This window comes from Amphiprion ocellaris, chromosome 14 (genome assembly GCF_022539595.1).
Source record: "Amphiprion ocellaris isolate individual 3 ecotype Okinawa chromosome 14, ASM2253959v1, whole genome shotgun sequence".
In the NCBI taxonomy this organism is placed as follows: domain Eukaryota; kingdom Metazoa; phylum Chordata; class Actinopteri; family Pomacentridae; genus Amphiprion; species Amphiprion ocellaris.
Window position 1 is genome coordinate 18,101,682 of NC_072779.1, and position 12,260 is coordinate 18,113,941.

The following is a 12,260-nucleotide window of genomic DNA, read 5'->3' on the forward strand; positions in this document are numbered from 1 at the left end:
GAATATAATACACTACAGTGTTTGCCTCTCTGAAAATGTTGACAACATTCCACAAACTTTATGTTAAATGCAGAACTTAAGTTAATGTACTTATCTTACACCACTTTTGTTCATTTTATTAAATGTAGGAAAGTGTCGGAAAGTGGCGATATGTAACAAACTATAGTATGTATGCTGGAAGTGCATGATCAGACAAATGCAACATCTACACTGAAGGCTTAAAATTTTGTTGCCCACGCTATCACTCAGAAATGCGACAGCAGTCATAATGTAAAAAATAAACTGACAGTAGCAATGTTAACTATAATTTAATGCATATTATCATGCACTTATTCAGTCCTACATAAACTAGAGCTAACTTATCTCTAAAAATGAGCCACTGGCGATAAAGAAATTACAGATAATTTCTATGCATTTTTAACTAAACTTCCTGATAGCAATGGTGCTCTTTAGAGGCCTTAATTATTCTGAATACAGCATATTTAATTGGGATTTTCCAAACTAAATATAGATTTGTTCAAATTATTTTCTTGCTGTTATTTTTTCATAATGACTGCTCAGACTGTTTCTGATTTCTTTGCATTTGCATTTGCTTCACTGTCGTACTCAGCTCCTTTTCCTTGCTTTTTAACTTGCGTGGTAATTTACACACAGTCCCTACCCCACTGATGCAAGTCACTTCCTCTCTCTCTCTCCCTCTCTCTCTTTCACTCCCTTGCTCTCTTTCTCCACCCAGCTGTAGATCAGGATACATGAATGCTGGGAAAGAGGACAGTGGCAGAAAGAAGAGAGAGAGAGGGAGAAAGGGTGAGAGAAAGGGAGAGTGTGAAGAGGAGGAGGAGGAGGCAAGAAAGGCAAGACATAGTAGGACAGAGTGTGCAGCGTACTGTAGCATACTGCTGTGTTGTGATTATGGAGTGAGAATGGAGCAGCAGGACCAAAACAAGACGAGAAGTGGATACAAGGAGGACACAGCTTGGCTTTATGCCTGATCAATAAAAGGTAGATTAGTTCAGAATCTGAGCAGTAGAAGGATTCTCATTTGGCAGCATCGCTTTGCAGTGCTGACTGCCTGCCTCTGAGTTTGAATTCTGCAACCAAGGGATTGAAAACATGAAGACAAAGTCACTCCAAACCTTGAGGACTTACGAGGACATAAAACACAAAGCAGAAAACTAGCTCCGGACATTTGGAGTCAGGAAAACAAGACATCTTGCAGCAAGCTCGTACAAACACTCAGGTACGCCTGTTAAACAGAACTGCAGAAACACCTCTCATTTTTTAAAAAAAAATTGTGATAATTTTAAAAGTGTGCATATGTGTTTGTTTTTGTTTTTTTTAACTAAGCAAAGAGGGATTTAATGTGTGTGTATTAACAGTGCAGGACAGTTGTCACTTATGATTAAGCAGCAACGACAGACATAGGTCACTTCAATGAGCTCAAGTAACATTAGATGACACAACAACCAAAATAATAGTCCCTTCAGGTATAGATGACTAAATGTTCTTTTTGCAATGTAGACATCCCTAAATGAAGAGGGGGAAGAAGTGAAGGGAGCCGTGTCAGAATGTATTTGCATGAAATTTTTGTCATAAATCTACGCTTGCAAGCGGGGGGACACACGCACATACACAAACCCAGACGCACTGGGCATTTTACTGCTCAATAATGAAATGCCTGCTGGTATGCAAAAATCCAAACATTATTGCCATGTTGTTGACGACTGAACTGTTGTTGCGTAAATCATTAAAATGACCTCCTGCCCACACAGGAAATCTGGCACACATGAATTCATGGGTGGCATGGTCGTTCTCTCACACACACACACATAGAAACTGCCCCCTTTTTGAAAAGGTGTTCCAGTTAAGTGCACACAAAGCTTAATGAAGTCTATACTGTAGTATCAGTGTATGCATTATGGCCTCTTTCCAAGGTGAGCTGAATGTGGAAGACAGCTGTGTGAAAACTGTCTGGAGGAGAAAGAGCTCACCACATGAACTATGTTTTGAAATGTATTCCACAAATGAATTATTCCGAGTGCTGTCAGACGCTGAGTAGGGATCTGTGCTGTATGTTTGAAATGCTAGTACAATATAGAGCACTTGCTTTCACAGGAGCAGTCCCCTCTTGTTATCAGCGTTAACAGAGTGTCATTCCTGTTCCTTCTCCAGTCACTATGTCAGTGCGAGTGGAAAGTGAGAGGACAATTGTTTCTATCTTATCTCAAATCTGCAATTGACTTTTGACAACTCCAGTTATCCTTCGTCCCTGCAGCGTCGAAGCAGCTCCCCGTCTCAGTTCTCGCTCTGTGCATTGTTTCAACTTAATCCTGCTTACTCATGGATTTCCTCCTTCACAGCACCAACTCAAATGTCTCTCACTGTAAACTTGTTCCTCTCTTGCTTTTTAGATGGGTCTAATGGTGTGGAAACGCTGCCGCTCTCTTGAGTTCTCAGAGTTTTGAGTTGCTCAGACAAGGGATGGGGAGACGAGCAGCCGACCTGACGACTCCGGTTCCAGTTTTAGGAGTCCCTGCTTTGGTAGGGGTGCGTGGCTGGAAGACAACGGGAGGAGACAGAGCCGGAGGAAACTTGCTGCAGACATGGGGACTTCACTGCAGCATTGGTGTTCAGACGTCCCCGGGGATAAGCAGGCCACCCACCCAGCTAACTGATACACTCTCAGATAGCATTGCTCAGACATCCAACAGCTATATTGCCAAGGAAAATGAATACAAGGAGATACTGCTGCTAACAAAGAGTGACAAAGAGAAAAAGGCTATTTTAAAACAGAAAAGTGGGGAATCCAAGACCAAAAAAGAAGTGACTTTCAAAGCACTTGGAGGTGAAGTCTCTAAGGATGTGGCCTGCTGTCAGAGGAACAGTGCGGGGACTTATTGCTACGCCAGGGCAATCAAGACCAATCCACACATTGCAGGGAATGTAAGCAATGGCAGGCCTAAATCTGCTGCTCGTTACACCAACGGCAGTGTGGTTGATTCGGACGCGATCGGTGGAATTAGCATAGCTGATGATGAAGCAGAGCCTGTAAAAAGTGCAACCTCTCGTGGAAGAGACCACACCAGACTGCAAGGTCATTATGCTGATCAGTCTGGGAAGCCGCTATCCGCTGCCCGACCTTTTGGCATGCCACAAAAAATATGCAACTACTGCGGTGGGAGACAGTCTGTAACCACCGGAGCTGCCATTCTGGGGGAGAAATGTCCGAACGTGGACGCTTGTCTTAGAGAGAAGCAGTTAAAGTCAGCCCTCGCCTCACTATCGGCCACTACGCAGATGCCCGTTATTGAAAAGAACCTTAATCTGAGCCAGCAAATCCCTGAGAACATAACAAACTCTGAAAAAAGGACACAAATCACAGTCAATCCACAAATATTATATCTTAAAGAAGAACTGAGGTATAGAAATACACCGCACCCTGCATGCCCAGTGCACTCCAGAGGCAATCCAGCTACTTTATGTCACACACATGATGCCATCCTACATGCTAAAACCATCACAGTCACAAGAGCAACTATTGAAACCAGACAGGATGAGTCCGGTGTGAAATATTTAACTGAACCCCTACAGGACAGCAAGATCCCCCAAACAACAAGCCTCACTTTCACTCCCCAGATGGCTACTGCTACTAAATCAAACAACCCACATTCACACACTTACCCTAAGACCCTCAAGACCACACAGTGCAACTCTACACAGTCACAGTATAATGTGCCTCAAAATGTATGTGTATCCGTGCACGCTACACCTAAGAATACTCTGTCACCACCGTCTTATTTGTATACTATAGCTGGAGGATCTGGAAATACATCCAGTACTAATGCACACAAAGCAACAGCAGTTTCTAATTCTGCAGTGACAGCCACTGAAAATATAGCTGCTAAAGGTGATACTCAACATGAAACCCTGCACTCACAACAAACAGCACAAGGAAACATCGGAACAAATGCCACTAACAGCCCACAAATGACCCCAAAATGTCCCACATTATCACCGCCAGCCAACGCTTTCAATTCTATTCAAAAATCTGAATCAGCTGCACACCTTGCACCCGCAAATCCACCCTTAACTTCATCTGATGTTCATAAACGACAAGAGAACCCATCTTTAAACACTGACAGCACACCACCAGGTAAAAAGTCTTTTATTGACAGTGGAGTAAACTCAGCTGGATTCCCTGCTTTTGCTAATCCACCACACAAAACTACAGCACGTCCACTTCACAGCACCGTTGTCCAACAGAGCGCTTTCAATCATAAAGCTAATTCGGATCAAATTACGAATACTAAACATACGTCGGTGGCTGCTCAAATTCACCTACTCCTTCAGTCTAACTCCTCAAATTCTGAACCTACACTTCATCTGTCTATGTCTTCTCTACACACCACATCTAGTGTATCTAAACCCCTAGACTCGAGAGCTCGGCTGTCTACAAGTACAACTCCCAGCTCCACTCTCACATCTAATGGCACTCTATACAAAAACACAGCCCTCAGGAAAACCACATTCAATTTGAAAAAATCTGCCTCCGCAGCCGACTCACTGTTGTCTGCACAGACCGAAAAACAACAAAACGTCTCTGTATCAAGTACAACTTTGCTTCAATCAGCAGACACAACCCAAGTACTTAGCTGTAATGAAGCCCCCGACAGAAGCAGACCTCATCACACACAAGCAGCAAACATCAGAACTCCCAACAATAATGAATCTGGTGTCTGCGGGGTTGTTCCTAATCAGAGAAACAACTCCAGAACACCTCAGCTCGCATTATCTCAACCACAAAATGTGTTGGAAAATCATAACCGGGGCAGTGATCCTAATTCAACCGTTAATCCAAATGAGGAGTTGTACTGTGATAAAAGCAAATTCAATGGTAATCTAATCGATGAATTAGTTGTGCATGAGTCAAAAGCCCATGGAAAGTCAAATTTATCACAGGTCAATAACCTTCAGAATTATATTTCCCTAATTAAGCCAAGCAGCTCTTGTCTGCAGGGTTGCATAAACACAGAACAGCAAAGGCTTGCCCATTATCAAGGATGCACAGAAACAGAACATGAGGGACAATGTGCAACATGCCCACCAGTCAAAACAGCTCAGCAGACGGATTCAAATACAGAACAGTTTGCCTTAGGTGCATCAGCCAGGCATGCTAATGTTGAGCCTAAATACAATACAGATAAACAGACACATCCCAATTATTCAACATCCTCTGTCACAGCACAAAAAAACTGTGAACTGGTGACCTCAAACACACATGTCCAACCTCTTACAAAATCTTCAATCCACCGAAAGTCTGATTTTGATATTTCATCACAGCCACGAGCACACACAAGTTCTTTCTCTGCACGAGCCCCGTTCAGCAGTGAGGGAGAGCTCTGTGCACACACAGGCCCTGAATGTAATTCCATATTGCTGTCATCAACAACGCGCACGGCATCCCATCCTCGCCCCCAGCCCAGGGAGGCTGAGGCAATCGTGAGGCCGGATTCGAAGTTTAGCCCTGCTCCCCCTCAGCCGGGCCCAGAGGACACCGGCCTGGCTCACTCCCACCCAGCTGATGCAGCCCTGTTGCTGCCGCCTTCCCCACAGTGCAGCAAATCAGCAGCCCTACAGCAGAGGCTCGAGACAGTGGAGGCCAGCCTGGCAGCCAACAAGGACAGGATCACTACTCTGCTTAACATTATCCATGACCTGGAGTCATGCCACACTCCCACCAGTGGGTAAGAGGATGTGTGTGTGTCTTTGCATGTCTGGGTGTAAGTGTGCTGGGGTTGGAGAGTGTTGGTTCTTCTATGATAAAGCATCACAGAATAGAAGAGTTATACTTGTGTACATATAGATTCGCAGCTGAATTATTCCATGATGCATATTAGACTCTGTTACTTGTAGTTTAACAGCGCATTAAACATGTTGAAATAATAAATATTAATCCTGCAGGGTCAGATATGACTTGTAAATTATTAATGTATTGCATTCAGTCCAACACAGGTACTGCACAGCTGCCGGAATCTGGACTAGGGAATTACTTTAAAAGCAGTCCTGCACTGCTGATCTTTGGCTTTCCAGTGAGTCATCACTTGCATTTACTGGAACCACTCAGTGACTGAAAATCATTGGCGAACTGAACACACCTTCAATCCAAAAACTTAAGTGTGTGCATTTGTTTAAGTATATGTATGATTTTTTTTAGCCATAGTTCTATTAAATACTGTGTTGGAAATTATTAACAAAAAATCCAATTCTTGGTTATTTCTATTTGATACAGTAGAGATACAGGATAGATATCAGCTTTACTTTGTGCCCATTTAGAGTTGTAAAGTAGCGTGGTGACAAAATAAATGCACTTTTCCTCCTAAATATTACTAGCAAATGCAAAATAGTGAAAAATTCGGTGTGATTTGTAAGAGGTGTAGCTGTGATTTGTTTAGATGCTGTAAATATGTGTCCGTTTGCTGAACTTTCTGCTGACATTAAACTAGTATAGACTGGATAAACAAACTCAACAAGAGAAACAAAGTGTGCTTTGTGCAACTTACTACTCACACTATGATGTAACATGTTGCACAAATCCGTTTTGAAGGCGACCATACTGTTAAGATGCTATGAAGGTGGTTTTAAGGCCACTACAAATGTGCTGTAAATCAGAGCTGATAGTGTGATGATATGAAGCTGTAACACTGGTACACGTTTGCACACAGGTCTGTGATTGGGCTTCCTGTGAGTGTGACAGAAACCTACTTGGGCATTTCAAAGGGGCACGTCTCAGAGAGGTTTATTTAGCCGTACAACTCTTCTGGGACAAATAACAGGAATTAAAACAGCCTCCTGGCAATGTGTCTCTGTCAATCATTCTCATTCACTGTGGTGCGCTAATAAGCTGTGACTGCCTCTGAGGTCATGTTTCAGAATAACCAAGTCCTAAAAACCGACTGATGTCTGACATAATGCGTGTTAGGTAGCTCATCACTGCTAACGGTAGTCTGAATGAATCTCAAGCAGCGAGGATGAACAGAAAGAATATTAAACTGTGAATCCAAAAAGGATGACAGTTGTGGAAGTTTTTCAGAGTGTGCAATTTGCTTTGTTTATTCTAGTCGGCGATGCTACATAACTGGACAGGACCTCAAAAACTGCTCAACCTGCCAGAAGACTGCGTGTATCGTCTACAGGTGAGATAATAGTGAAATTGGTCATTTTCACTGCAACTGCAACGCTTGAGCAGAATAGCTCTGATATAAATCCTTGGTTTTAGAATATAAATAACATCTGCTGTGCTTTGCTTTGTGGTAGTCCTTGATGTTGATCATAGGAAGCCTTTGATAGTGAATGATTAAGAGGAAGAAATTAATATGCATGACTTTTGCAAGTTTCAAAAGGACAATTTCAGCATATAGATTTTATTTACAGTGTCAGATGCGCGGTCTAATTCATGGGTCAGCCAATTTGCCAGTACAGTTGCCAGTTCTCTGCCAGCTTGTTCACTTCACTCCACTGAAAATTAATGACTTACTGTACGGGCAGCTTACCAAATGAAAAGCTCTGTACTGCTCGTTTGTTGCTTGCGCAGAATACACAGGAAGATTACATTTTCCTCTATGAGCGCACCATAAATCTTGTGGAGCAACTGTCAAATTTAAGCACTCGCTGTATGTGGCGCGGTCTATTCATACTGTGGCTTTATACAGTGATGAAGACGGACTCTGAAATTCAAGCAGGCAAGGAGGAATGAGTTGGACACAAGCAGCCTGCATGATTGATTTATAATGATTTATGATGATCCCTGCTGAAGTCACTGCAAGCATTGTTAATTTGCAGGAAAAGTGATTTCATGTCACATGAAAAAACTATCACTTTCACTAGATGAGGTGAGCTATAAGAGGTAGGTGAGTTTATCTTACGTTGCCTCATTTTAAACTGAGACATTTGTCATTTTGATATTTTCATATCCTGCAGCAATATTGAGGAGGACACCACTTTATATATAATGAAAATGTTTGGTGCATTTGTCCTCATGAAGGTGAAAAGGTATATTTCATTAGATTTTAAAAAAAGGTATTTTTTCCTGTGATCTGACAAGACCTTTAAATACATATGTTTTTTTTAAAGTTTTTTACTGAAGGTGCAGCATATTAAGACTAATCATACAATATTGGTTAGCTCTCATATTCCATATTCAGTCCAGGTTTGCACCCACTCGCTGAAATATTGCATCAGGTGGAAGCAATAGAAAAACAGCCAATCTCAACAAATGCCCCAGGAATATTGTATGTGGAAAGGAGGCTAAGTGAGGCTAAGAAGTCTAAAAATCTTCTCATCATCTTTTTGGAAAAATGCCTCATGCTCTGAAAAGCAGAAGCTAAAACTGCCTTTATCTTCAAATATTCAAAACATCCTCCTTGATCTACTTATGTTCAAAACCGCTTTTGTATGACAAAAAATATGTTATATAAGTTGAATTGCTGACTTGTGTGTATTGGCATCTGGTCCTGAAAGGCCAAGTGGAAGATAAGGATATTCAAACAAGACATGTGTACCTTGAGAAAAAAAAAAAAAGATACCCTGCCGGGAAATGTCTTCCTGCCCAAACCAATCAGCCACTTTGAAATCTGACAAGCACATAGCTTCCCACATGAGGAGTACCACACAGAGCAAAGTGAACTGTAGCAACACAGTTTACAGTGATTGGTGGCATAAAAAGCCTTTTGCATTGCAGAAAAATGAGCTGGAAATGCAGATGTGACACATTAAAGCGTTCATTTGCATCTTTGGCAAGAGCTGAATTTGCTACATTTTGTGTAATGGTTGAGTGGTTTCAGTAATTTTGGGGCTGCGTCTATGTCTGTTTGTCTGTCCGACCAGCGTGGAGTACGACTTCAGGCAGCAGGAAAGACGCTTCTTGGAGGTTCTGAATCATTCGGCCAGTGGCAACAGTGATTTCTCCGTGCATCTGTCCCAACCCTTGAACTTCAGCCTGCTCAGAAATGGCATCATTAAGAACTTAGCAAAGACAAAGGTGAAAAGCAAAAAGCTGTGCAAGACTCTGTTCAAATGGATCCCGAGGAAAATTCAGCAAATGTAGCCTTCTAATTATACCTGTGTGCTGTTTAATAGCCGTTAGCCTGTGTTTCAAGTGACCAGCAGAAGCCTTTTGCAGGGGATTCTTACTCTTTCTTTCCCATAGAATGAGAGACTCTGAATTAGGCGCTTACCCACTAGAGTTCCACTCTCCTGCACACTGTCAAAGCTTATAAGCAGGATTTTGTACCCTAATTTGCCCATGATCTTTGTGACCTTCATCTAGTATCATCCATAAGAGAGTATTTAATATTTTGAAAGTTAATGCTATTTTGTTGTCAGTATGCCTGCGTAAAATTTATGGTTAAGCTCCACCATAGATTTCTATATCTAATTTTATATATGAGATTCCTTTCTCTTTGCACTTCTATGATTAATGCAGTTGAATTTACATTTCTCCTTCAGTTGTCCTCGTACCTTCTTCCCCCAAGAATAAATGTTCTGTATACAAGTTTTGTTATACTTGATTTGTCTGTAAATCTCCTAATTTGTCCAGAGCATTCTTTAATTCGGATTGTTAACTGAACTTGGTAATTTATGAATGAAATAAAGGTTTTTTTTCCAGCTAAGACATACGTCTTTAATGCATCTAAACCTTTTTCACAACTGCAAACTGGCCACAAGGGTGCGGAAAATACAGAAACATTCATTATGCTTTTGCCAATTGTGCTGATGGTCTCCAAATCCCCAAACAATCTGAACTTCATAAAAGGTCTCAGAGTAAAACAATGACATGACGAAAGGCTGCAATGAAGCATGAGTCACAATCAAAATGTTCATGTGCACACATGCACGGCACACATGAGCACACTCCTGGACACACACATATGGATATAAAGAGCAAAATATAGCAGCATGAACCAAACCCTTGTGGGTGGTTTCACAGAACTGCTCATAAATTATCAATGCAAGGGGAACATGAGCTTGAGAGTTTTGGTTAAAAGCTTATGAGTGAGGAACACATACACAATTTATCTGAGCAGTAAGCCAAGCAAAAACTGTGATATTAAATTTTTGAACAGGCAATACTTACACTTTAATTAAAATTCTTGTAAGAAGAAATAATACCTCCTGAAAATGAAATTCCTGCAACAATGGCACAAGAGGGAAATATGTGCTCATAGCAGCTGTGAAAGCCTTGTAGTCTCTGCAGGTAGCACAGTTCTGTCACATTTCACTACTGTAAAGGATAGCACACTTTCTTATGCATATATCAAGCAGCATATAGGAAAAACACTGAATGTCACACATCTCTTGCCTGGAAATTCAGTTCTACATAGTTTATGGTGGAGACAAATAATGTTTTGCACTTAAATTGTAGGAGTTACAAGAACATCTTAAAGGTGGGGTCTGCGATTCTAATCCAATACACTTTCTTTTGTTGAATTCAGCGAATACCTCGTCACAGTCAGCTAGCTGTCTGGGTTCCTACACAGCTTTATAAATGGGAAACAAAGAAAATTGCGTGGACTGATGCACATAACACTATTTCCAGTATTACTTGTGCATGTTTGTACTCATGTACAGCACAGAGGGTTATGAGGGGAAAGGAGGTAGTAAGAGCAAGATGGAGGAAAATCTGGCAATTCAAACTAGATTAATATGCTAACTGGCTAAATATCAGCAATCTTTCTCCAGAATCCCAGGCTCCACTTTAGAAAGGGGAGAGTCTCAAGTCTGTTTACACATTTAGTTAAGTGCTGCATATCTGAAAAGAACTGTATTGAAAAATGAATAGATTTTAGAATGATGTGAACTTATAAGACCTTTATAGTAAGAAGAGTCTGTATGAATTCTGTCCTTGCTGTACCACGACCTTGGAAGTGGAAATTCAATTCAATTTAACTGGACTGTATTTACGTAGCACCAATTCACAACATATGTCATCTCAAAGAATTTGACATAGTAAGGAGAAGAACTTACAAAATTTAAACAGAAATCCAATAATTCAGTGGTGCTGATGACAAAGGTCTATCGTGGCACAAACACCACTGACAAAAGCTATCTTTACGCACATAAGGCCTCCACATGTACAACAATAAGGTTTACAAAATGCATGAAACATGAACTATTTACACAAAGAATAGTCTGTGGAGGCCATGCCTTCAGATATTTTTTTATAGTGTACTTTGTTTCTTTTGCACCCAGCCCCAAGCTTTCACTGAACAAAACCTTTAAAAAATACCTTCCTTATTAAGGAAGTTGGCTCAGAATTGTCAAATTATGTGATCGCTCCTATAGTTCACAAGTTGTGATGTGTTTGTGGACGTTTTTAGAAATGACAGAGGTCATGGAAGTAAATTTTTTGGTGGATTGTAAGGTAATACTTTGTGATTTTAGAAGTTTTTCTTCCTAATTATATAATGTCTGAGGGAAACGTAGATATTTCCCAGGGCCTCATCTTTTCTTTATGCCTTTGTATTTCTTACATTATGTTGCTCATTTATTAGCTTAATAAATCGTTACCCTCAGCGGCCTCCAGACACCAAAAGCAAGTTCCATGCTGGTGTTACAGTTCAGCAGTGTTCTCACCAATTACAGCTCATGGTACCACTTGAATTCCAAGCATGTGGTCTACACAGCTTTCCATATTGTTATAACAAGCTTGTGAGTTCCATTTAAAGGCAGCACAACTTACTTATTGGCTGTTGAGTTGCATTGTGGGGAATGTAGGCACAAGAGAGGCTGAAGAATGGTTGGAATACATGAAGTCAATAGCTGTGAATCTGCAGCATCAATTATAACCTTTTATTAAACAGTCCATTATGAGTCTGACATGTTAGAGGAGCACAAATCTAAATCAGAGCAGTGCTCCTTGTAACATTCTGTAATGTGAGGATTTATATATTTGAATGCAGTTGTCTTGATGAGCCTTTTTAAGGCATTAAAACAATATTATTTATCATGTGCTGTCAGATGTCATCACAAACACAGTTCTATAGTGTGCTCATGGCTGTGTTTACTGATTGTAATGGTTCATAAATCTAGTTAGTATTTTCTGCATGAGCTGAACATAATATTTTTTCATTAACTGAGTCTTCAAGATAAACTCAAGTCACAGTTAATTTGTGTCGTGTGAAGTGATTGCTTTATATAAATCCTATCTTAAAATATTAGTTTCAAAGAGACATTTTTATCAACCTTACTCATACTAACTCACA

General features: G+C 40.8%; 1 protein-coding gene across 1 annotated transcript; it reads left to right on the forward strand.

Annotated features, from left to right (window-relative positions):
• Positions 1-779: 779 nt before the first annotated feature.
• Positions 780-9,668, forward strand: LOC118470669 (mucin-12-like). Its single transcript, XM_035950590.2, has 4 exons — positions 780-1,240; positions 2,412-5,744; positions 7,119-7,193; positions 8,884-9,668. The coding sequence occupies exons 2-4, from the start codon at positions 2,482-2,484 to the stop codon at positions 9,101-9,103; spliced, it is 3,558 nt and encodes a 1,185-aa protein (XP_035806483.2). The 5' UTR covers positions 780-1,240; positions 2,412-2,481; the 3' UTR covers positions 9,104-9,668.
• The last annotated feature ends 2,592 nt before the right edge of the window (positions 9,669-12,260 follow it).